This window comes from Schistocerca nitens, chromosome 2, assembly GCF_023898315.1.
Source record: "Schistocerca nitens isolate TAMUIC-IGC-003100 chromosome 2, iqSchNite1.1, whole genome shotgun sequence".
NCBI lineage: Eukaryota > Metazoa > Arthropoda > Insecta > Orthoptera > Acrididae > Schistocerca > Schistocerca nitens.
The window spans coordinates 415,052,464-415,079,521 of record NC_064615.1 but is presented as its reverse complement, the minus strand read 5'-3'; the positions used below and the strand labels follow the sequence as shown (position 1 = coordinate 415,079,521).

Genomic DNA, 27,058 nt, shown 5'->3' with positions numbered 1-27,058 from the left:
CCCCCTCTCTGTCCATCCCCTCCTGCCCCCTCTATCCCTATCCTTATCATTCTGCCCAATCTCTCCCTATCCATCCCCTTCTTTACTTCATCTTAACCATCTCGTATCCATGCCCATCTTTACATGAAGCCCCTACACAACAGGTCGATGAATCAGGCCAATACTGCTCCACAACAACATGATTATCATGCAGGGCAGACTAACAATGGGGGCTGTAAAACAATTTCCTACCCCTTATGTGTAGGCTGACTTGCACAGCACATCATTAAGGCAGGCGGATAATGTTCCCACAGGACACGTGCAGGACAACCTATAAATCAGGGGCCTAAAAAGTGCTTGCTGGATCTCCATTCTTACTGGAGCTAGGAAGTTATAAGCCCCATAGTGCTACTAACACCTGTGATGTTTGCTGTCCATGTACTAAATTTGGTTGAAACCAATCCAGAAGTTTGTGACGATATCTTGGACATACATACTTACAGTCTGATATTAGATTTTTCTGTGTGGCTTCACCTGTGTACATGCACGCCACATACAATGCACATAACTCTTGGTTCATCTCCTCTTCCCCCTCTCTGTCCATTACCTCCTTGCCTCCTTATCTGTCCATCTTCCCTTCTCACCTCTCGGCCTGTCTCCTCTTTCCTCCTTTCTTTCTGTCCATCTCCTACTTCCCTTTTCCTCTGTCCATCTCGTCTTCTCCTCTCTCTGACCATCTCCTCCACCTCCTCTCTCTCCATCCATTTTCTCCTCCCCCTCCATCTCAATACATCCCCTCCTGCCCCCACTCCGCCTATCCATCGCCTCCTGCCCTCCTCCTCCTCCTACATACACCTCTGCCCCCTCTCATCCTACCCATGCCCTCCTGCCCCCTTTCTCTCCATCTCCTCTATCCATTTCAACCTTCCCCCAGGCTCGCCCATCTGGCGTCACGATGTATTAATACTATACTGTCATGCTGCAAAGCGTACTATGTCATCCTAGCCAGACATGAAATGAACATAGCATTTATATGTATGTATAAAGGGGATGGAAACATGTAGGTATTTCACACTGGATGAATACAACGGTACAACCTGTGCTAAGAGCCTGGCTTATGTCTGGCAACCTCATGACATGACACATGCTCCAGCTGTGTAATAGCAATGCATGTAGTGCACACTTGCTATGATGTACTGATGGTCATCACTTGGAAATCACACACTGTTGTCTGCAGAAGGATGGGGACGATTGTGTGTACGCTGGGGGGAGGCAATACATCCATGTATTGTGGTTGCCTACCCAATTCTACATAAGGAGACTTGTGTAGGTTGCCCTGCAAAGAGATGGATACTATTCCCAGCAGGACAGCTGATAGGCCAGGGGCTTAAAAATGTTGCATGTCTCTATCTCTGTAAATATTAGAGCTAGAGCATTGTAGACCCCACTATGATGGTCCTCTTGGGGCAAGCAATCTGTGTGCCAAATTTCGTCCACTTTGGTCCAGGGGCCTGGCAGGATTTCCCAGTCATACACACACATTCTCAACTTTATTTATATTAATACTAGCCTTTTCCCTGAAGCCTCACCTGCATACATGTATGTCACATATAATGTGCACATCTCTTGGCCCATCTCCTCCTCTCCTCTCTCCCTGACCAACACCTCCTCACCTCCCTATCCATCCATTTCATTCTCCCATCTCTCTCAGCCCATCCCCTTCCCCTTCCTGTCCATCTTGTCCTCCACCCACTCTCTCTGTCCATCTTCTATTTCCCTTTCCTCTCTGTCTTTACATCTTTTTTTGCCCCTTCTCTACCTACCCATCCCCTCTTACCTCTCTCTCTCCCTCCATCTCATCCTCTGTTTATCTAAACCTTCCCCAGGCATGCCCATCTGCACATGAACCCCCTTCCAAAGAAGTCAATAAAGCAGGCTGATATTACGAGTTTGGTTTGAACAGTTCCAGAATCACCACGAGACGTCAGCACTAGCGCAACGACTTGTTCACATGATATTCATTGGACTGTTGCCTGTAAACACGTGCCACGTCAGGGCTCTTGGAAGCTGTGGTGGTGACGTACTCTGTCGTTGTTCCCACATAGTGATTTGTGAAGATGGAAAAAATCAAGATTCGAGCAGTAATTAAGTACTTTGTAAAGAAAGGTGTGAAAGCAAAGGACATTCATGCCGATTTCCAGAATACAGTGGCAGACTCTGCTCCTTCATTTCAGCTGTTGCCAAGTGGACAAACGAATTTAAATTTGGTTGGGAGAGCTTAGATGATGATCCATCCAGTGGTCAGCCAAGATGTGTCACTACTCCAGAAATCATTGCAAAAGTGGTCATGGAGGATCACCAATTGAATTTGCATGAAATTGCTCACACTTGCAAGATGTCATCTGAAAGGGTATATCACATTTTAACTGAAGAATTAGAAATGAAAAAATTATCTGCAAGATGGGTGCTGCGACTCTTGACACTGGATCAAAAGCGCATGAGAATGGACATATCAGAACAATGTTTTGCTCATTTTAGGAGAAACGAACAAAACTTTTTGCTTCAGTTTGTGACCACAGATGAAACTTGGGTGCACTACTACACCCCAAGACAAAACAACACCTTATTCACTTGATATGGCTCTGTCAGGCTTCCAACTTTTCCCAAAACTGAAAATTTTTCTTGGTGGGCAAAGATTCACTTCAAACAAAGAACTGGTAGCTGAAGTTGACAACTATTTTGCAGGCCTGGAAGAAACACACCATTGGACCAAGTGCATTAATCTAAAAAAAAGTTTCAATGATGTAAGTACTTTTTTTCTATTATGTTCCAAGAACTTTTCAAATCACCCTCATACTTCCACTACACATCTGTAATGTACACAGCCTATATGACAAGAGCTTGTTAACCCTCATTTTCCCCATCACATGTAGGCTGCCATGTGAAGCAGGCTGATACTACTCCAACACAACATGCCTGTTCTGCTGGGCAACCTACACATTTGGGGCTGAAAAACCATTCCTTGCCCCTGACATGGAGGCTGCCCTGCAAGCAGGTCAAAAAGACAGGTTGGTACCAATCATACAGAGAACAACTGTTGTGCAGGACAGCCTATACAGTAGGGGTCTGGTAAAGACCTTGCATGTCTGTATCTCTGTAAATATTAGTGCTGGAGTGTTATAAATCACCCTATGTTGGTCCTCTGGGGACAGGGGATTTGTGTACCAAATTTGGATGACTTCAATCAATGGGCCTGATACAAGTTATTATCTATACATATATACATATGATCACTTTTGTGACCAGTCTGTGTGATGGTGGATTATGTGTTGGGTCTGGTACTTTGGTGGAAATGATGTCATAAATACTGAATGGATGGATTATGTTTATTAACCACAGTAAGTTATGAGAGTATGGTAGTCCACATTTTTCCCATTCAGTTGTGTGCATCCAGTAGACCACTGGGCCACATATGGTGCCTGGAGATGGCAGTGTGAACCATAAGGTGGTATGCATAGAATACCACTGCAATCACTTGCTACAGCCTCGTCCCATCAGAAAAAGGGTTAGCTTGCAGGAAGCCAGAAAGGAGCTATCATTTCTGTGGGTGGGGTGGGGTGGGGGGTACAGCACACTGTCATATAATCAGTGCAATTCATGTGTGTGTGTGTAATCCTGCGCAGCATCAATGTAGAATGGTGTCCCAGACATTAGTGCCATCTATGTATATAACCACTGCAATCTCAGGCAACTTAGAAGAATTGCATTTGCATTGTCTATTTGCCTTGAGGATCTTCTCAGCTAGGAAACGCTGTTGTAGGTAATTGGGTGCATAGCCTTCAGGTGGCAACACAAACCTTACCCAGTGATATGGCAACACGGACCTTACCCAGTGATATATCTGCCTCTGCATCTTGAAAGTGGTGCCCATTGCAGTGTGCATTCATGATGCTATTGTACCAAATATGTCGTCATCTGGAATACTGCTTTACACTTTTATATGTGCAATAAGAAATGTCTCAACTGTTGTTTGTCCTGTTGTGTAAAAGTATGTAATTTGGCTGGTGGTGGACCACAGCATGGCAGTTTAGCCTGGCCATTCCTACAACATGTGCCACGTGGTTTGGCAGGAAACCATTTTAAACCACGATGTGAACATAATTCTGACATTTCACCCACACGAAAACCTGATACCACTGCATATATTTCACAAGGTATGTAATGAGAGCCAGCATGGAGGTGTGGATGTGCTGCTGCCTAATGATCCCTTATGTTTTCGAGGCACCTCAAGCCTTAGCGGAGTCCCATGTGCTTGTGTGTGGGAGACATACTCTCTTAGCTAGCGAAGCCTCGCAGTACTGTCATCAGCAGACTTGAATGTTCTGCGTACTGCTGCAGTTGATAGGTTGTGTGTGTTGCAGTAACAGAGTGCAAAGTGTGTTCAGGTCCGTGACAGGACATATCAATGCCGATCAGCCGCATGGCACAGTGTACTACACCTACATAATGAATGTAGCATTTTTACATAGGTATAATGAGGATGGAAACTTGTAGGTATTGCACATTGGATGAATACAGTGGTACACACCTGTGCTAAGAGCCTGGCATATGTCAAGCGACCTCACAAATGGGGCACACTCTGCGCGTGTAATCCCAAAGCAAGTAGTGCACTTGCTGTAATGTACTGATGGTCATCACTCAGAAATGACACATTATTGTCTGTGGAAGGATGGGGGAAGGCAGTACATCCAAATATGGTGGGTTGCATAGCCATTTAAACATAAGGGGCCAGACGTGCAAGCCCACATAACATACGTGTCATGCAAGGCAGCCTATATGCCAGAGGCTTAAAAATGTCACATGTCTGCAACTCCATAAATATTAGAGCTAGAGCATTATAAACCTCCCTATGTTGGTCCTCTAGGGGCAAGAAGTTTGTGTGCCATATTTGGTCCACTTCAGTCCAGAGGACTGCAGATCTTCCAGCATTTCATTAGACGTCTGACATTGCAACCTTCTGCAGACAACTACCTGGTCTCTGAAGAGCCTCATGGAGCTCCTAACATTATCTACAAGATTATTTATATACAGTCACTTGAAGAACCCCTGAAACTGCCCTTACATCTGCTAATTTTATTCCAATAAGAATGATGTGTTGAGTCCTATCTACTAGGAAATCTTGAGTCCAATTCCAAATCTGGTCTAACACTCGGTAAGCTCATACTTTGTTCACTCAACAACTGTGTGGAATGTATCAAATGCATTATGGAAGTCAAGGAACACATCAAGGTGGGCACTTCTGTCTGTGGTGCTACAGATTTCATTGACGAACAGAGCACACTTCCAGGATCAATGGTGATTTTTAAAGTGGAGGTTTTCGGTCTTCAAAAATGTCGTAATGCCATGAGCATAAAACACATTTCATAATTTTGCTATAGTTTGACGGAACCAATATGAGCCTATAATTGTGTGCATCTGTTCAAAAACCCATCTTGAAAACATAAATGATCTGCACTTTTTATAACTTCTTGATACCCTTCATTGCTCCAGCAACCTAAGTGAACTGCTGCTAGAAGGGAAGCAGATTCTTTCATACAATCTCTGTAGAAATCACAAGTACCTTATCTAATCCAGATGCCTTTCCACTCTTGGTGCTTTTAGTTGATTTTCTGTTTCATGATCATTATATAAATATCTACAATTTCGATGTTCGGACAATGGTTGAAGGATGGAAACATAGACAAAATTTCTCAAGACTGAATTCAGTATTTTGTTTCAGTGTCAGTATGGTCACTTATGACTAATTTGATTATTTTCATCCATTTACTGACTTTACATACAACCACAACATTTCAGGGTTTCTTTTTTCCCAGATTAGATGGCAAAATTTTACATTTGAATTTAACACTTTCTCACATTGCTCTCCTTGGGCTCATTGTGGCTTTCTTAAAGAGGTGGTACCTAGTTAGTTTACATCATTTAGCTGACAAGTGTTTACAAGAAGAAGTGAATTGTAATTGTTTATTTACATGATTTTTGAAGAACTATCAATTTTATTGTGAGAGTATACATATTTTCCAGTCACTAGTGTAGTATGAACTGACCTCTTTATGATTAAAGCACTATGTTATCTTACAGGATTGCTTGAGGATGTTCACCTTGAGCAACACTAGACTCACTTGGTACAGACATAACACAGGATTGGCACATTTTATCTCTACATTACATTTTATTGCTAATTAATGCAGTGGTATGGTCAGCGATGGATAGGCTAAGGCTAACCAGTATGTTGATATCAAAGGTCACCTAATCTTCACCTGTGACTAAATGTTCCACTCATAAGCTTCAGCAAATGTGGACACTGTGTTTGGAGTGACGAGGAGCCCTCACTCAGTGTGATGAGTGTCTCACTCAGGCATTTGCATGCTAAAACTTTCTGCTCTGCTTTGTCCAGAAACAGATCTCTCCAGCTTTATCCGCATGCACAGCTAACACTCCTTGCTCACTTGTTGAATAGCCACAAAGGGATGGCCCTTTGTCATCTTGGTTATCAGATCATCTTACAACTTTCCTGCAACTAATGGCTGTGAATTACACTCCTGGAAATGGAAAAAAGAACACATTGACACCGGTGTGTCAGACCCACCATACTTGCTCCGGACACTGCGAGAGGGCTGTACAAGCAATGATCACACGCACGGCACAGCGGACACACCAGGAACCGCGGTGTTGGCCGTCGAATGGCGCTAGCTGCGCAGCATTTGTGCACCGCCGCCGTCAGTGTCAGCCAGTTTGCCGTGGCATACGGAGCTCCATCGCAGTCTTTAACACTGGTAGCATGCCGCGACAGCGTGGACGTGAACCGTATGTGCAGTTGACGGACTTTGAGCGAGGGCGTATAGTGGGCATGCGGGAAGCCGGGTGGACATACTGCCGAATTGCTCAACACGTGGGGCGTGAGGTCTCCACAGTACATCGATGTTGTCGCCAGTGGTCGGCGGAAGGTGCACGTGCCCGTCGACCTGGGACCGGACCACAGCGACGCACGGATGCACGCCAAGACCGTAGGATCCTACGCAGTGCCGTAGGGGACCGCACCGCCACTTCCCAGCAAATTAGGGACATTGTTGCTCCTGGGGTATCGGCGAGGACCATTCGCAACCGTCTCCATGAAGCTGGGCTACGGTCCCGCACACCGTTAGGCCGTCTTCCGCTCACGCCCCAACATCGTGCAGCCCGCCTCCAGTGGTGTCGCGACAGGCGTGAATGGAGGGACGAATGGAGACGTGTCGTCTTCAGCGATGAGAGTCGCTTCTGCCTTGGTGCCAATGATGGTCGTATGTGTGTTTGGCGCCGTGCAGGTGAGCGCCACAATCAGGACTGCGTACGACCGAGGCACACAGGGCTAACACCCGGCATCATGGTGTGGGGAGCGATCTCCTACACTGGCCGTACACCACTGGTGATCGTCGAGGGGACACTGAATAGTGCACGGTACATCCAAACCGTCATCGAACCCATCGTTCTACCATTCCTAGACTGGCAAGGGAACTTGCTGTTCCAACAGGACAATGCACGTCCGCATGTATCCCGTGCCACCCAACGTGCTCTAGAAGGTGTAAGTCAACTACCCTGGCCAGCAAGATCTCCGGATCTGTCCCCCATTGAGCATGTTTGGGACTGGATGAAGCGTTGTCTCACGCGGTCTGCACGTCCAGCACGAACGCTGGTCCAACTGAGGCGCCAGGTGGAAATGGCATGGCAAGCCGTTCCACAGGACTACATCCAGCATCTCTACGATCGTCTCCATGGGAGAATAGCAGCCTGCATTGCTGCGAAAGGTGGATATACACTGTACTAGTGCCGACATTGTGCATGCTCTGTTGCCTGTGTCTATGTGCCTGTGGTTCTGTCAGTGTGATCATGTGATGTATCTGACCCCAGGAATGTGTCAATAAAGTTTCCGCTTCCTGGGACAATGAATTCACGGTGTTCTTATTTCAATTTCCAGGAGTGTAGCTATCCAGCCAGGTGGTCACTGCTAAACAGTGGTAAAAGGCCAACTGATTCTGATTTTGATGAAGTGCTTAAGAAGACCAAAGAGCTAATTTCATCAGTCTTCTATTCAACTCCCAGGACAGAAGCATCAGTGCACCCAATCTGTCTGTATATAGAGTAAATTCTGTTGGAAAATGTGAGAAAGCATTCTAAATGTTTGTGTAGCATGTATCCGAGGCAGAACAGGGGAACCAGTCCAGAATTAACCTGGTAGGATTTGGAAAACTGTCTAAACACCGTGTTGAGGCTGGCTGCCACACCAGTCTCTCACCATTAACCCACTGGGCAGATTCGATGTAGGACCAACATAATTCCACTCCTGGATTTTTTGCAAAAACAGACATAATGTCTCATGGGATAACAGCAATCAGTGATTTTATAATGTTACTTAAAATCCACTCCTGGAAGCATTTCAATTAACTCATGTGCCTACCCGGGTGGGCAATAGGCCAACTAAATCATATGGTTACGTAACATGCTGAGCAAAATAATGTGGTTAACCTGAACAGTTGCTTCACAATTCATGCACTTTAAATTCTTGCCCAAAATACCTGTTTTCTGAATTGGGCAAGTGGGAACTTCCCCTGCTGCATAGGCTTTGTTCTTGCAACCCCTCATGCCTTAATATCCACTTGTCTCTGTCCTCCACCTGCCTTCCACTATCTCTTCCTTTTGCCAACTCATTCCAACCTTCTGGGCCCAAGACCACCTCTTTCTCCCCCTCTTACTTTTCTATTCCACCCTAGCTCACTGCCTGAAATCTTTGCTTCCATCTTTTTTCTGCTCTGGCTCCTCTGTACCCCCTTGTTCACTACCTTTTTCTATACATGATCCCTCAGCAATCCTAGCCCTTTCACTGTATACACCACCATGTTCCAGAACCACAATCTTTCTTAACCCCCCTCCTAGCATTGTCACATTTCACCCCTCCTACTTGCCTTAAAGCCACCTGAGCCAAAATTGCTACTCCACCATTCAGAGAGTAGTGTCAGAAGCTCAGCAGTGCCCCTATTACATGAGTATTGATTTATCCTGATATGAAAATTATATTCTATCCTAAATTTTCTAACAATACAACATTAAATGTAAAATTCACAAAAAGAGAGATGGGCTGGTCAGTACCTACTCTCATCTGGTGCAATTCTTAGCATAGCTAACAGAACACTTAAAAAAATATACAAGCACACGTTCCTACTTCAGGCAGGAAAGTGAAATTCCTTGGAGGAAAATGGAGAAGGCACAAATGACCTGCTTCTCTTATCTGTCCCTCTCCCTCCATGAATTCCTCTCTCCTTCCTGGAGAATAAAACTGGTCAGAAATGCTAGTAGTTCTGTTATCTATATACAGGGTGTTTCAAAAATGACCGGTATATTTGAAACGGCAATAAAAACTAAACGAGCAGCGATAGAAATACACCGTTTGTTGCAATATGCTTGGGACAACAGTACATTTTCAGGCGGACAAACTTTCGAAATTACAGTAGTTACAATTTTCAACAACAGATGGCGCTGCAAGTGATGTGAAAGATATAGAAGACAACGCAGTCTGTGGGTGCGCCATTCTGTACGTCGTCTTTCTGCTGTAAGCGTGTGCTGTTCACAACGTGCAAGTGTGCTGTAGACAACATGGTTTATTCCTTAGAACAGAGGATTTTTCTGGTGTTGGAATTCCACTGCCTAGAACACAGTGTTGTTGCAACAAGACGAAGTTTTCAACGGAGGTTTAATGTAACCAAAGGACCGAAAAGCGATACAATAAAGGATCTGTTTGAAAAATTTCAACGGACTGGGAACGTGACGGATGAACGTGCTGGAAAGGTAGGGCGACCGCGTACGGCAACCACAGAGGGCAACGCGCAGCTAGTGCAGCAGGTGATCCAACAGCGGCCTCGGGTTTCCGTTCGCCGTGTTGCAGCTGCGGTCCAAATGACGCCAATGTCCACGTATCGTCTCATGCGCCAGAGTTTACACCTCTATCCATACAAAATTCAAACGCGGCAACCCCTCAGCGCCGCTACCATTGCTGCACGAGAGACATTCGCTAACGATATAGTGCACAGGATTGATGACGGCGATATGCATGTGGGCAGCATTTGGTTTACTGACGAAGCTTATTTTTACCTGGACGGCTTCGTCAATAAACAGAACTGGCGCATATAGGGAACCGAAAAGCCCCAGGTTGCAGTCCCATCGTCCCTGCATCCTCAAAAAGTACTGGTCTGGGCCGCCATGTCTTCCAAAGGAATCATTGGCCCATTTTTCAGATCCGAAACGATTACTGCATCACGCTATCTGGACATTCTTCGTGAATTTGTGGCGGTACAAACTGCCTTAGACGACACTGCGAACACCTCGTGGTTTATGCAAGATGGTGCCCGGCCACATCGCACGGCCGACGTCTTTAATTTCCTGAATGAATATTTCGATGATCATGTGATTGCTTTGGGCTATCCGAAACATACAGGAGGCGGCGTGGATTGGCCTCCCTATTCGCCAGACATGAACCCCTGTGACTTCTTTCTGTGGGGACACTTGAAAGACCAGGTGTACTGCCAGAATCCAGAAACAATTGAACAGCTCAAGCAGTAAATCTCATCTGCATGTGAAGCCATTCCGCCAGACACGTTGTCAAAGGTTTCGGGTAATTTCATTCAGAGACTACGCCATATTATTGCTACGCATGGTGGATATGTGGAAAATATCGTACTATAGAGTTTCCCAGACCGCAGCGCCATCTGTTGTTGAAAATTGTAACTACTGTAATTTCGAAAGTTTGTCTGCCTGAAAATGTGCTGTTGTCCCAAGCATATTGCAACAAACGGTGTATTTCTATTGCTGCTCGTCTAGTTTTTATTGCCGTTTCAAATATACCGGTCATTTTTGAAACACCCTGTATATTCTTGTGTGTTTATAGTAACTGTACTGGAAGCTAATGCTCCTAGAAGCAAGCACAGGTCAGTCCATCGGTTTCATCGATTGTTTAAATGTCAGCAGTCATGAAGATTTTATTTTGGTTGCTTCCTTCTTGGAATTCTAGCTACTCGCAACTTTCTCCTCTTGAGCAGAAAAAACATAATTTTACCATGGAACAGAGTATTTCTTTAATGGTGTGTGCTAGGGAGAGAGATAGGTAGTATTGGTGGATTATGTAATGCTGCTATTAAGGTTTGCAATGAAGAAAAATTAGGGATGAACACCCTGTCAGTGATGGGGTCATTAGACAGAAATCACAAACTCAAGTGGGGGATGGATACCAGCCACAGCCATTTCAAATCATCAGTCCCAGAAATTGAATTAGAAAAGCCACTGAAAATGTAAATCTGTATGATTGGATGTGGATTTTAACCATGTTACTCTCAAATGTAAGCATAATCTGCTTGCCATTGCACCACCTTGTTCTGTAACTTACATTTGTATGCAACAACATTTTCATTTGCACTTGGATCTTCATATGAATAATTGTAAAAACAAACAATAATAGACCTGATCAGTGATGAATTGAGGTAGTATGACTTATTTCTGACCTTTTCCAGAGTGCAGCAAAATAGTGTGACACTATATTACAAAATAATTTGTATTACTGGCTCTCCTCTAGTATAATGGTTATCTACCACTCATCTATGGTTGTACATGTGCTACTGTATTATACTACACTTCTCAGAAACTTACTTCATACTGTGGAATGATGATACATATGACACCTAAAACATTTTACTGCATCATACATATAAAGATATACATTAAGTATATATATTAAAAAAAATGTTTTATTGTATTCAAGTAAACAAATTGCAAGGCAGAATAATTGACCTTTTTAGTTTTACATTGTCTGTAGTTTTTGATAATCCATTCAGTAGTTTTTCTCTTATTGCTCTTCTAGAAGTTAAAAAAAGGCATTAATAAGCATTATGTTTTAGGAATGGATCCAAATATGTTTTAAACAGATGTTTGTTCTGGATCCCCCTGTCTGTTTTGACTGATTTGAAGCTTCCTGGCAGTTTCAAACTGTGCACTAGAGTGGACCTAAACCTGTGACCTTTGCTTTCATTGGCAAGTGCTACATCAAGTGAGCCATCAAAGCATGACTTACAATCTGCCTCCACAGCTTTACTTCAGCAGTACCTACCTGATAGTTCTGCAAGGTATGCAGGAGGACTTCTGTGAAGTTTGGTAAGAGTGCTAGGCTCACAATTAATGCAGCAGAACTTCTGTGAAGTTTGAAATGGAAGTTCTAGTCCTGCAAGGTAAGTGGGAGAACTTCTGTGGAGTTTGGAAGGTAGGCATTTGGTAGTGGCAGAAGTAAAGCTGCTAGGGTGGGTCACAAGTTGTGCTTAGACAGCTAAGTCAGTGGAGCACTTTCCCACGAAAGGCAAAGGTCCAGCACACAATTTTAATCTGCTAGAAAGTTCCAACTCTACACACTATATGTTAATAAGGACTGCAATACATATGTCTGATAAGTGCTGCATCCTGCCCTGTACTTCTTTCAACGCAATTTTTCATTTAACAAGAATTTGGAGCCAGGAGAGGGCGATGGTGGGAGGGGGAGGGAGAGGGGGGAAATAGAGATAGATAGAGAGAGAATTATTTAGTTTATTAGATGGTGGAAGAATATATAAGTACATACTTTGCAAACTTTATACAATTCAATTATGACCGGTGGTCATGTACTTCATTAACTGTATTTTAAGATGAGCATAATTGCAACCATGCGAAAGGAAGTACTGGTACCCACATAATGTTACCGAACTGCTCTTAAAATGAAACTGTAGACATAATTTTATTTGCTTTTAAAGATGATTTACTCACAAGTAAGACGGCATGGTAAAATTGCATCAGGTCTTCCAATGAGATATCTTTCCCCAGACATATATTACCAACAAATTTTACTTGTGGAGATTGTGCAGTTTTTGTGAATGTGTTGATCACATTTTTAACTTCTGGGTGATCTGGTGCTACACCATATCTCACTAGACCAAATGGAACTGGAAGGCGTTCCAAAATATCCACCTGCACAGCAGGAACTGCCTGAAAATTAATAACATTGTCACCTCATCCATGTTCAGTAGAGACTGAATTAAAATTTATGGTATTGGTATGCAATTGAAAGATTACTTTAATGATTTGTTGGGTTGCGTAAAAACCAGCTGGGCCACTGCCAACGACACACACTTTAGGAATTGCGTGTTGTGTTGATGAATAAGTAGCATTAGTTAAGTGTAAGCAGGTGGTAACTTTTGAATATAATGATTTCGAGCTGGAATGGGAAGGGAAACAAAATTAGCCCCCACAGAATACGATACATATGCTGCAGTATACAATATATATACGGTATGTAAACGGCAAAACATTATTTAGGCTTACTATACTGGAGTCGTATGCGACGAATTTGTACTAAAGTTGATCGGTTTAGCTTGATAGATTTTACTCAATAATATCGGTGTAGAAATTGTCATCAGTACAATGTGATTATGTGACCCAAGTTTTTTTTTTTTTCTTTTTTACGGCTGCATGCAGAACATTTAGCAATGATAATCGCAGACAAATATTAGCGCTTTAGACCTATGTACCAACGTATTTGAGCCCTAGGATGAAACTTGCTTTATAGTTCTCATTGCGCATTAATGTCAAATATTACGTTATGGTCTGCTTATAAGCCTACTCAAATAATGAATATATGTTGAATTTGAGAAAAATTCTTACAAAAATGACATTTCTGATGCTTCTTTCAGTTTGTCAAGAACTGGACGTTTCCAATTCTTACAAAAATGACATTTCTGATGCTTCTTTCAGTTTGTCAAGAACTGGACGTTTCCTCTTATTAAACACTATTTCTTATCTGTATCCTTTGTGTGCTCATTGAAACTACACCAACTGCAGTACTACAGGGCTAATCCGATGTAAAATATCGTATTGCTTTCCTAAAAAAACACTTTTGATTGGCATATAAGAAAACTCGCAGGTGCCTGCACACTGTCGGTACTGTACAGTGTACAGCAGATAAGCATTTCTTTCTCCCACCAATCGACTTCACTGTTGTGGTGTTGGGAGTGCTGCTTCTGTGCGCTATGGGCGGGAACGAGCAAGTCGTTCGAATAATACAGTGAATACCGCAAGCAATTGAAGTATGTTTTGGGCCATTAATTATAAAAATAATTCATTTTTCCATTGTTAATTTACATTTCTCCCCTTGTGTTCGACATGATATAATATTGTGCTACTTACACTAGGCCTAGTACTAGATATTTTAATATATAGGTTATGTGCTCGCAGCATGTCAGGTCAACGTAAAACAAAAAATGACGGAAGAAATTTCCACATTGCAAGAAATTTTATTAAGCAGAAAATACTGCATTCGTATGTCCCACACGAAAATTATGAAGCTGCTTACAAACAGGTAGCCGATTTGTTCAGGAGAACTGTGGAAACTGGTGACAGCGATTCACTGTTGTTGGTTGGGCCCAGAGGCAGCGGGAAATCAAATGTAAGCCCTGTTTATTTATTTATTTAGCAGCTTATTAGATTAGATTAATTATTCATTCCATAGACCCATAAAAATATGATGTACATCTATGGAGTAAGTCCAAGTACATATTTGCTTTGTCAGTTTTCCAATAAAATACATTACGTTTACTGATTCTAACTATAGTTTTGCTAAGATAACTAATAAATTTCAGCCACGACATTTCTGGAAATTAACATCATAGCTACAAAATTTTAAACACTGTAGACTGAACTGATTTTATGAGGCATACGTAATCTATATACCTAAATTAGAGAACATTTAATTGCAATAATTCTATGCTATGGTTCCATCATTTTATAAATATGGTATAATATAGTCACATAGCACATACATATTCTAGATCCCTTTTTGTTTACATTCATAAAAAATTTTACAGCAATAATACTGTATATAAACAAAATCTTTAGATAAAACAATGCCATTAAGAAGTTAACACATTTTACTTTTTCTCTATACCCGTATTACTATGCCTGTTTGCTTCAGTTATTTTCATTTGAAAGAAATTCTCTGATTGAATATAAAGGGGTTTCTAATAGCAGTTGTTTGATTGATTGTTTAAACTTATCCTTTGATTTGGCATTAGTGATGTGTGGTGGTAAAGAGTTGTACAACTTTACTGCCACGTAACCACTGCTTCTCTCATAATGAGTTGTGTTATGCTGCGGAATTGTTAATTTCTTGGTGTTTCTGATGTGGTGGTGGTGGTGTGCATCTTCATTTTTGTTGGATTTGTCTTTATGATCCCAAGCAAGGAGCAGAATTTTATATATGTACAAGCTGTAGAAGGTTAGAATATTATATTTTTTGAAAAGAGGCTTGCAACTATGTCTTGATCTTTTGTTTCCTATTACTCTAATTGCTCTCTTTTGTAATTTGAATATTTCAATTGCCTCAGTTGAGTGGCCCCAGATTTCTATACTATAGCTCATTGTAGCATTGAAGTATGAAAAATACACCATGCGCACATCATCTTCAGGTATTAGTGGCTTAATTTGGCTCGTTACGTATGCCTATTTTAAAGGATAGTGTTTACTTTTCTCTGCTAGCGTGCGTGCAACATTCGTACAACAGCTTAACATGTTAAAGGTAGTCTTTTTAACATTGGGGAAGTTTTATTTACTTGTATTTTAGTATGTTCTAGATGTTGCTTTTGTAGACTTTTCTCCATACAACTGCACAACAAACTTACAGAGATAAAGAAATACATTTTACATTCCACCGAAGCAAACATTTTGCCAGAGATTACAAAAATTCGTGATATATGTGTTACAGTAAAAATAAGAACTGTCAGTACACTAAGCCTTAGCAGTGCCAATCAGTATTTTACACCGTGACATTACCTAATTTATCAGGTTCCTTGGGATCATGTGAGCCAGTGCTGTTTGGTCATGGAATGGTTCTGTAAATAGTGTAACAAAAACTGATAAAATTCAAAACAAAATACATTAAAAATTCACAAAAATATTTACAATTATATATACAGTAAATAATACTACAATGTAAGGCCCCACACCAGTGGTTCCCATCTTTTCTTAGACCATTACCTCTGAGTGCAGTCAGTCATTAGTTAGTACCCCTCTCCCACACATTAACACCCAACTTAACTGTAGAATGGAAGACATTTCTTGGAACATTTTATTTTTAAAATTATCTAAAAGTGAATGGTATTTGTGCGTGTGTGTGTGTGTGGGGGGGGGGGGGGGGTGTTAGAATGAATTATGAAGGAATTTGTGGTGCACTGCAAGTCCAATCCATAACTCCTTCTCAAATAAGAAAGCTAACTATCCGTGGGGGTGGACACTTGTTACAAAACATACTACCCCCGCATTACTCCTCTCCATTCCGGCACTTGCTTGAACTGCTCACTGTAACCCCATTTAAAAACAAACCTGTTAAGATGTTCCTGCTGTACTTACTGTTTTAAATCAATTGATTGCTGCACTCCTTACTTCTGAACTGGCAGAAATTGAATGACTTTGGGCTGTTAATGCTGTGGGTCTAACCACTCTAATAATAATGTAGTTACTGCTGTGTTGTGCTGCCAGTTAATTCATTTACCTGCCTCAAAGTGATAATGAAGCAATTTCTGGACTATTGCAGTTACTATCCACAGCTTGGAATGAAGACATTTTCTTGAGATATGTAGTATACATTACATATATGTCTAACTTTTAGCATCAGTGAGGTACGGGACAAAGCACAACATATGTGTGTAGAGGGTGAGCTGTGTGAGGAACCTATAATCTCCACTGTATTAATGCTAGTAATTGAAAGAAACTAATTATTGATAACTTACATAATCAGCATTAGAGTTTTACAAAATTGTGATAACAGTAATCATCTTTTGAAAATAATTTAGTTTTGTGACTGAAACAGAATTGAATCATTTATTTTTTACCCCTCAGAAAAGTTCATTTTATCTCTCAGGGGGTAATAATTTCCCCAGCTTGGGAACCACTGCTCCACACTAAGCAAAATATTACGGTGCAAGCCACTAAATGACTGTGAAAAATTCCTGTATATAATGTGCCACAAGGAAACCTTTCAAATTATATTTGAAAATTCTAATTTTATCATTCAAATTTTTCAGTTCTGATGGGAGCTAATTGAAACTAAACCTTTTCAATAGTGTGCATTTTTCTGTGTTGGTTTATTTGTTGTGTATTGCATGGTTTCATAAGTATACAAACATATCTGCAATCAAATCGAAATGTCCAATTCAGCCTTGGCCAGATTTGGCATGGTACTTCGAATCTCTCGTCCTTCTTTGTTGGATCTTGAACCAAGTGAATGTTGTTGGGTGGATGTTCATTCCAGTGTTGTTACCATTTGGAGGTCACGTCAAAAGAACTGATACATTCCAAATCAACCCAGGGTGGTTTGCGTGATTTCAGATGAGTTCTTGGTGGGCTCTTGTGGGTTATCATAGAAGGGAGAGTTCTTATGATAAGTAATATCTTTGAGCAAGTTTATCTTAGCTGCTTTCCTCCTCAGATCGTGCAGAACAATATTAGCTAAGACAGTCAAACCACTGACTGGGAGTACATCTGACAGTACCAGTCATAACTCTCATGACTTCATTATGCTGCACATCAATCTTTGTTGTGTGGGCACTGTTTTCCCACACAGGAGCACAATATTCTACAGCAGAATACACAAGAGCAAGTGCAGCAGAATGTGGAGTGTTGGCGTCCGCACCCCAGTGGCTTCCATCAATTTTGTACCTAGTAGATTTAGTTTTGAGGAAAGTTTCTTACATAACTTGATGAACTGTTTGAATTCAAGGAAAAATCCAGTGTGATTCCTTGATATATTGGAATGTAATTATGTGGTACTTTGATTCCACTGAAAGGCACTTGTAGCTTCTTTTGGGCTTCTTTATTACTTAGGTGGAATGCAGTAACCTCAATTTTATTTGAGTTAGGCTGAAGCCTCTATTTATGGAAGAAATCTTTTAATTTCACCAGGTCAGCATACTCTCACAGTGCATCACCTCTTTATTCTGGAAGACTAATGCTGGGTACCAGATTTTCATTGAGTCTGTGTACGCAGGTTAAACAAGATGGGGGGGGGGGGGGTGAGAACTGATCCCTGAGGCAGGCCATTATTTATAATTCTCCATCTGCTAGCTTGTCTGTTTAGGAACACCTTAAAGCACCTGTCAGAAAGCATGTTGTTAATTAGAAGTGCCAGCTTTTGGCATTGGATGATTTCAGTGAACTTCAACATCAATCCCTCTCCGCACAGTGTCATAAGCTGCCATAAGATCCATGAAAACTACAGCTGATTTGAGATCTCCCTGAAATCCAGCTTCTAGTTAAGTTGTCAATGTTAAGACTTGGGTCGCAGAAGCTCTGATGTTTCCTAAATTCATCTTGTTTTGACAGGGGTGATTTGATCAATGACCTCTTGAATGCAATTTAGAAGAAGCCTTTCTCGTAGTTTGTACATCATGCTAAGCAGTGATACTGGTTGCTAGTGAGAAGCATTAGTTCTGCCTTTGCCTGGTTTAGGATGGCAATTATTTTAGCCTATTTGAAAAGCCTGTTTTCCAGCTCTCAGAATCTCGCTGAAAAATCCAGTGAGCCACAATTTTGTTGTAGGCCTGGTGGCTTTATGTCTAGTGGTCACAAAATGAAAGTGGCAGTTCCTCTTGAATGAGTCCATTTTATTTACCACAAAACCTATTAGAACATAGATTTACAGGGATGAAAGAACTATAATTTTATGATGCATGAACAGCAGTCTGCACAAAGTTCATGAAGTAATTTTACCATTTTTTTGTATGCTAGTATTGTTTATGAATACACAGAGTAGTCCCAAAATGAGGTGGCTTCTACAAAATATAATAGAGTGGAAATACGTGAAATAGTGGAATTTATTTGAAGATAGAAACATTCTGTTTTTGCACAAGATCCTGAATGTGATGCATCCAAGAGAGCTCATTGTCTGCCTTCAGTCCTATTTCACTGATTAGCAACTTGTGTCTAATATTATCAGGTCAGATTAATTGGCTGTATGCTCCTCCCTTTGTGTTAGAATTAACATCTCAGTACCCAGACAATGTTAAGCATAATAAAACATTTAGGTTAGAGTAAGTCAACATATTCAGATAAATCTTATGGGAGCATTATTTTTGTTTTTCATCTTTTTTTCCTCTTAGTTGATATAAACTGACACTGCATTATACTCTAATTTCCTGCATGGTTCAAGTGTTTCTGATTCTGGTGATATCTTCTCTGGGCCTAACTTCTTCCACGTGTTGTAGTTAAAACAGCCACCATCCATATGGAGTTCTTGTTTTGGCTTTTGTTGTCAAATACTTCTTCTGTATGTTCATTAATGATATTGTGAATATGGAGATACCCATTATATAATTTGTCTAACTAATGTACGTAACAGCCTGTTGAAATATCTCCTGACGATGCTGATAAAGGAAGTCATTGAAAGTTCTTCAGTGTTGACAACCTGATGTCGCAAGAACTCCATGAAGAATTTAATCAAGAAAAATTCCTTGAGAAACTCTGTTCTCTTTCTGGGACTGGTATTCACAGTATGTCAGTGAAATGGTACAATGGTGTAATCCGAATTGTCCATTGTTCAGATCTTTTTTCCTGGTTTACATGGATCTTCTGCTATACACTTTTTCTCATTTTCTTAATTTCTGTAATTCTCATTTATATTTGTCAGAAAGCCACCAATGTCTGACGTACAGTTATATTTCTCCAGAACTTGCATTTTTTCGATTTCATTCCCTTGCCTTGTTTTCATTATCACCTTAGGACTGTTATATGCCAATTTTGATTCCCACAGTGTTTTCACCTTTAGTCAACCATCCTTTCTGTCTTCACATTTTCTGTAAGAGAAATCTAATTCCAAAAATTCAGGAGTCAGTTAACATTCCAAATTGTGATACATTTTATCTTCGATGTTCTCACAAAATGTTCACCTCTTTTTTTTTTCCAGTTAGTGCATACCGTTATAAAGGAGCTCCTAGAAGAACCATCATTTACAGGAGCAGCATTGATGGTGGAACTCAATGGTTTTATTCACTCGGATGAACGACTTTCACTGAAGGATATTACCAGACAACTTCATGCGGAATCGTTGGTTGGAAATAGAGAATTTAGATCAGCTGCAGGTCAGTGTGTACGTTTTGTATATTGTAATGGGTTCATATATAATCATATCAAAAGGAACAGTCAGCCTAGAAAACTATTAAATTATGTCACAGAATTGCTGATCAATTAGGTGAGGTTAAAAAGGAAGGGCAAGTCACTCAGATCCTAGGAAGAGAGGGACCCACCTGTAGTGAGGACAGAGGTTGAGAAAGATAATGGGGTTTGCTTCATATAGACTAGGTAGTGAGATAGAGAGTACATTGGCAAGCACTGGGCCAGCTGCATTTAAGAGATGATAATAGAGTGGGAGGTAAATATGGATTAAGAGGAAGAGAAAGTGAATCAAATAGTGCAGTTCAGACACAGGGAGAAAAAGAGACGGATAGAAAATGATTTGATATAATTGGGGATGGGTGAGGGGAGAATGAGACAAAAGAGTAAAATGCAGTAAAGATGGTAACTGAGTCAGACATAAATATAAACCTTGTGATAAAAATATACAATAATAGTAAGAAAAGAGGGGAGGGACTGATTGCATTTTAACAGAGTCCATTGTAGGGATGCAAAGATGTGTTGGTGACCAAGTTCCCAATTCCAGAAAACTAGCATTAACGGTGGGGAAAGGGGGGGGGGGGGGAGGGGAGAGCCACATCCCTGTGTAATGTAATAGGCATTCAGGTTCCTGGAGTCATGCTGTAGAGCAGGCTGTTCTAGTTTGAGTATATACCTGTGGCCGTTGGTTGGCAATGGTGGATAAAAAGTTTGAATGTGAGCAGTTAGGCACCAAGGCCATAGCCTGTGAGATTATACTGCCTCAACCAAAGGGCTTACACATGTGTGAAACACTTGCAATGGGTCTGCTTGGTGGTAGCCTATACTATCAGCACTTGCCCCCTAGCAAGTTGAGGGGCACTTGGAGGTGACCTTGCCCCATGGCGCAGGTTTGGAACAGTCTTTTGTAGAGCATATTCAGTAAATGAGTACTGGGTGTCACAAAAACGGACATTTCTTCTATGCCCATTCAAGCACTTGGCCAGTTTAATTGTGATTACTATATAAAAATCTGTTTAGTGGACATAAGTTAGTTGATAAACAACATGTGTAATATCGCATGTTGCTCTGCCTTGTGTAGTGCACCGCCATATATGTTCAGAAATGCACAAAGTAGGAAGTAGATTGAAGCAGCAGCAGCCAAAGGTGAGTGTCGAGGCTATGCCTTAGAAAATATAACACAGCCTTCATAATCTAGTGAGGGGAACCTGTCTGGCAAGGCATGGGAACAGATGACACAGCAGTGCCTAAGCAGGAGAAAGTGGAAGCCTTTCCACACCGGCAGCTGTGGAAGTGTTTAGTAAGCAATCACAGCCTGCAAGTGTATAAATACTTAATCATTTTGTATTAAAGTCACTTGTGTTAGTATCACAGCTGTAGCAGCACAGGGGCTGTGACATTTGGGCCATCAACCAGAATGCTGTTCTGGGATCACAGTTTGAATCTGTCAGGGCAGCCTGCCCTGAGAGCGTCGAGTGCAGAACTAGAGCAACCACACCGGGTCCACTCAGCCTCTGGAAGCAGCGCACTGGCCGTCAGTGCAAGTCAGTGGCTCTTAGCCATTATGTCACCTGCCACTGCTGATGGCCAGCCTCATGCTGCACATTCAGTTACAGCCAGCCATAGCCGCTAGAACACAAGAGTTGTCACAAGTAGCAGCATTTGTGTAATGCGCCACTGCTCGGCATATACACCGTGCTCTGTCAGCAATGCTGGACAATACCCACACAGATGACCATGGAATACTGCAGCCACACATTCACTGCCTGTAATGAAACACAGTGGCAAGCTGCAACGAAGTAATAGGGGATTCCTGGCTTTTTGATGGATGCTGCATGCCCCCCCCCCCCCCCCCCACACACACACACAGACGCACGCATGCGCACACCATTTCCACCACCACCATCACCAAGATCTACTAGTGATAAATTGGAGTAGGTGGCATTTGGTGGGTGAATGGAGCAGATTTTACAGTGGTGACAATTACAAGGGATGGAATCTTGTGGTAGGGATAATGATTTGACTAGGTTGTTGTGGAAGCTAGGAAGATGATGGAAGGTGTATTGGTGTGGGAAGAATATAAGGGAGCAGGATCTCATTTCAGTGTTTGACTTGAGAACAGCAGCATAGCCATGGCAGAGTGATTTATTGAGGCGTTGAAATTCGGGGTAGTACTGGATGACAAGTGGTATACTTCTGAGCCATAATCAACCCAGGAGATGTCTTATTCAGAGGGTGAGGTGAGGATACAGCTCACGAGATTTGTTTGTGAATTAAGATATGTGGAGTAGTTGCGGGAGAGGAATGCCTTACTATAGAGAGTATTTGTGGGAGATTTGGTGGCGGAGCAAATTTCTATGTTGTAGGTGCCTAGCCCATAGGGACAGGAGCTTTTGATTTGAAAGGGATGGTGGCTGTTAAGGTGTGTTGCTTACTTTTATATAGATACAATTTGGATGGGAGCATCAGTGATGTACAAGTTAACATGAAGAAAGGTAGCTTTGAATTTGGAAAAGAACATGTGAAGTTGAGATAGAAAGAGTTCAGCTCTTGCAGGAGTTCTTTTTCACCATGAATCCAGAACACACAGATAAAAGAGATGGCATTATAGAATTGAGAGGCTGCATGTATGTGGGAAACTTGTGTGAAGCGAGATCGCATTGGTAGTGACAAGGAGGATTCCAGGTATGAGAGAGGTGGAAATGGATTGCAAACATGATATGGTTGATGTGGACTTTTGTGCAGAACAAGTACCACCCAGAATTTCAATGCTTCAATAAATCACTCTTCCAAGTCTATTCTGTTCTCAAGTCAAACCTTGAAATGAGATCCTGTCTCCCTTATATTCTGTGTGATTAGTTGAGGATTAGGGCATTCAGTTTGGGGGAAGGGGATGCCTAGTCAGCCAAGTCTATTCCGTTCTCAAGTCAAACCTTGAAATGAGATCCTGTCTCCCTTATATTCTGTGTGATTAGTTGAGGATTAGGGCATTCAGTTTGGGGGAAGGGATGCCTAGTCAGAGATCTCCTCATTCACCTGTAATCTCATCTGGAGATACCACTTAACCACCTAATGCCAACCAATAATCAGCAGACTGAATATCAAATCCTGCCGAGAACAGTTCCAACCCAAATCACAAAGCAGCCTTCCTCCTCTTCTCCAAAACCAACCCCTCCAGGCATTTAAGGAATTCCTCTCATCTCTCATACCGCAGTCTTTCTCAGTTCTTCCAGAAATATATCACAAAAACCCAAACATTACTGAAAATAAACTACTGTAGTACTTGACCATGAGGAACATGCGACACAGGTGCATCGTCAGCTCTCGGACACTTATACAAAACTGTTTCTAGTGTTCCTCACTCAATCTTGAGTAATTTTACTTACATATGTGTCTGTTGGCAGTATTTAATATTAGACCTTGTTAAGGTAAGGTCTGAAGATTAATTCAGTCTCATAATTCAAATATAATTTGACAGTAACATTTCATTCAAATTTTCTGTATTGTTCTTTCAGCTGTTATGCCGGAATAGAAGTCACAATTTTCCATCTAATCTTTGGCTTCTTAACTTTGTGTGAATGGATTGAGTGTTGGCAGGGAACAGATACACAACTGTAAATTCTTGTACTGTGAGTATGTAAACATTTACAAATATACTTCCAGGATCCACAGAGGAAAGAAATGCTGGTATTAAGTTTCCAAAAAAAATTGATTAGGGAAATAGACAGCAGGAACGTAGGATGGGAAGAGAGAGTTCTGTCAGGTTAAAGTGAGGTTTGCAGTGATTGGATACATTTACCTGCATACTCCTCAGTCCATTAAACGGGTATTGCACGACAGAGTCTGCAGCGAATGGTATTGGTCCAGTGCTACAGCCATCTAGTGGTAGAACGCGTGAAACTATGAAAACAGAATATAGAGCATATCTAAACTGCTGTGAGTCTGCGCATGCGCACTAGGTAGCGATGGCCCGCGCATGCAGAGAAGGGGGTACTGCAGTAATTTCTGCTTATTAATTGCTTATTGTTCAGTGGCTAGTAGCTAATTTCAGATTTTTGTTCTGAGGATTTTCCGCGTTATTTTCAGTAAGTAGGTTTTCATAAATGCAATTTTTTTCCCCAGTAGACTTTCTTTTATACTAACTGTTTGTGAAAACATTTTTTCTTTTGATTACTTCGTATTATAGAAATGAAATGGTGCAAAGATAAGTTAAGCATCTAAATTCAGGCATACAACTAGGAAAGATGTCCGTACACACCTGCTGTATCATAATACGATATGCTGGCAATTGTTTCTTTCTAAGCAATATGCATATAACACCACATAGTGATTTTCGATTCGCGTTGTAATGCCTTAGCTTACGAAAGTTCATGTTTGATTTGATTGCATCTCTTGCTTTATTTCAGCATGTCAGAAAAGTGAAACAGCCAGTGATGGTGAGAAGGTCTGTGCAGTTTCACCCAGTGCGACAGACAAGGACTGTGAAACTCTGAGTAGCACATTGCATTCAATTTTCCAAACTTAGAAAAATAAGACAAGTGCACTTTTAAGTATTGGTCCTTTAAAGTGTTGCAAACTGCAGTGCATACACCCACAACAACTTTTGAAGTGGTGGGCTGTGCTATTCTGTGGCTAAAAGCCAGACTCGAAAAGATTCCCCAGTTGCCGGGAAATGTAATGTTACGACCAGACTGCAACTTGACAGGGCATGTACTGGTATTTTATCAGTGATCTAGGCTGGTATGATCACATAACATATAAACATATGATTTAATTCTTACTTTCAAGAAGGTGAGACAGTCTCCCTCATGACTGTGTCACACTTACTAATTCCATCGTCTATCATAGACAGCAGCTTCTCGAAACAGGCCATGTCCATCCTCACGAAGTTCCAAAATTCTTGCAGATCTTTGGGCCTCACTTCTTTCATAAGCAATGTAATCTTCTGCCTTTGTTCCTTCTTTTCAGCCACGGTCGAACTCAACAACGTCCGGCTTTTTGTTTTCGTCGTCGTTCTGCTGTAATCCGAAGATTTACTGTCACTGCCAGGGCAATATCTCCAAAAACAAGTGGGTCCTCCATGTGCAAAATGTAAATTTTTGTATACATGTACTTGTGTAACCAAGTGTCATAATACAAAACTAACTGTAGAGTCTGTAATTCAGAACAGTGGTAACCTACATAATAGAATAACAATTACTTCATAAATAATGATAAAAATCAATTTCTTATTAAATAGAAACCTTGAGCTCACATAAATAATTTGAATGAATGTTATTCCAATGTGTCACACGGTCCCTCTTGTGTTTTGCGCCATAGAACAAACAACTTTACAAGAGAGCAGACCGTTCTATATGGGTTTCGCACGTTATTACTGCCTACTGCGCTTGTGCATCAGGTATATCCTGCGTGGATGGTGTAATAGGTGTATGCCAACCAGCATGTAGTTCCAAATACGCATGTTTGGGGTGCAGGTTCATAGGTGTATGGTTTACGCGCAGTGTGTAATAGGGGTTTTATAGTGCATGACAGAGGGTACGTGGAGCACTGTTGGCAGCTTTCCATTTTCCACTCAGGTGGTGCAAGGAAAAATAATTGTATGTCACTGTGAGAGCCCTGTTATTTCTTGTATTGTCTTGTCATTACAGAGTCATTATGCAAAATTAAAACTAGAGGTAGTAAAAGCATTCTGGAGACTGTCTAAATTGCTGGATATCTAGACATTGTCAATAGTTTTTCAAGAAAAAAAATCATTTATATTTACTGAGCCTTTGCATGGTACACTGATATTTATCACACTTGTAAGTAACACATCTAGCAGAACACTTGCCATAAAGGTTTCCTTTAAATCAACAATATGAGAAAAAGGGTAGATTGTTACTCACCGTAAACATAAACCATTGAAGTGCAAATAGGCACAGTGAGAAGACTGTTACACATTATAGTGTTCGGTCGAAGTTTCCTTCAGCAAATAAAACACACACACACACACACACACACACAGAGAGAGAGAGAGAGAGAGAGAGAGAGAGAGAGTGCATGAGCGATGGGACACAGCATCTCCGAGATAGCGATGAAGTGGCGATTTTCCCAATGACCCTTTCAAGAGTGTACCACGAAAATCAGGAGTCCAGTAAAACATCAAATCTCCAACATCACTGCAGCCGGAAAAAGATCCTGCAAGAATGGGACTGAAGGGACTCATTCAGTGTGACAGAAGTGCAACCTGTCTGTAAATTGCTGCAGATTTCAATGCTGGGCCATTAAGTGCCAGTGTGCAAACCTTTCAATGAAACATCATCAGTATGGGCTTTCGGAGCCAAAGGCCCACTCGTGTACCCTAGATGACTGCACGACACAAAGCTTTACACCTCGCCTGGGCCCATCAACACTGACACTGGACTGTTGATGACTGGAAACATGTTTCCTGGTTGGATGAGTCTTGTTTTTGAATATTATCGAGCGGATGGATGTGTACAGGTATGGAGACTACACCATGAATCCATGGACCTTGCATGTCAGCAGGGGACTGTTCAAGCTGGTGGAGGCTCTGTAATGATGTGGGACATGTGCAGTTAGAGTGACATGGGACCCCCAGTACATCCAGATACGACTCTGACAGGCGACACATACGTAAGCATCCTTTCTGATCACCTGCATTCATTCATGTCCATTGTGCTTTCTGATGGACTTGGAAAATTCCAGCAGGAGAGTGCAACACCCCACACGGCCAGAGTTGCTACAGAGTGGTTGCAGGAACACTCTTCTGAGTTTAAACACTTCCACTGGTCACAAAACTCCCCAGACATCAACATTATTGAGC

The 27,058-nt window shown here is 41.6% G+C and overlaps 2 protein-coding genes across 5 annotated transcripts in view; one reads left to right on the top strand and one right to left on the bottom strand.

Annotated features, from left to right (window-relative positions):
• Positions 1-14,048, bottom strand: part of LOC126236280 (NADPH:adrenodoxin oxidoreductase, mitochondrial) — a 67,305-nt gene extending 53,257 nt beyond the window's left edge. Inside the window, exons 1-3 of one of the 4 annotated variants that reach the window (XM_049945441.1) lie at positions 13,741-14,048; positions 13,153-13,294; positions 12,847-13,065 (exon numbers count right to left, since the gene is read on the bottom strand). In XM_049945441.1, coding sequence (XP_049801398.1) covers positions 12,847-13,065; positions 13,153-13,294; positions 13,741-13,751 — 372 coding nt within the window. In that variant the 5' untranslated portion in view covers positions 13,752-14,048. Of the gene's footprint in view, positions 1-12,846; positions 13,066-13,152; positions 13,295-13,401; positions 13,669-13,740 lie in introns of those variants that run through there. The other 3 variants (XM_049945442.1, XM_049945444.1, XM_049945440.1) reach the window with 3 other exon arrangements.
• Positions 14,038-27,058, top strand: part of LOC126236281 (origin recognition complex subunit 4) — an 87,301-nt gene continuing 74,280 nt past the window's right edge. Inside the window, exons 1-3 of the mRNA XM_049945445.1 lie at positions 14,038-14,162; positions 14,311-14,521; positions 20,030-20,204. Coding sequence (XP_049801402.1) covers positions 14,312-14,521; positions 20,030-20,204 — 385 coding nt within the window. The 5' untranslated portion in view covers positions 14,038-14,162; position 14,311. The remainder of the gene's footprint in view (positions 14,163-14,310; positions 14,522-20,029; positions 20,205-27,058) is intronic.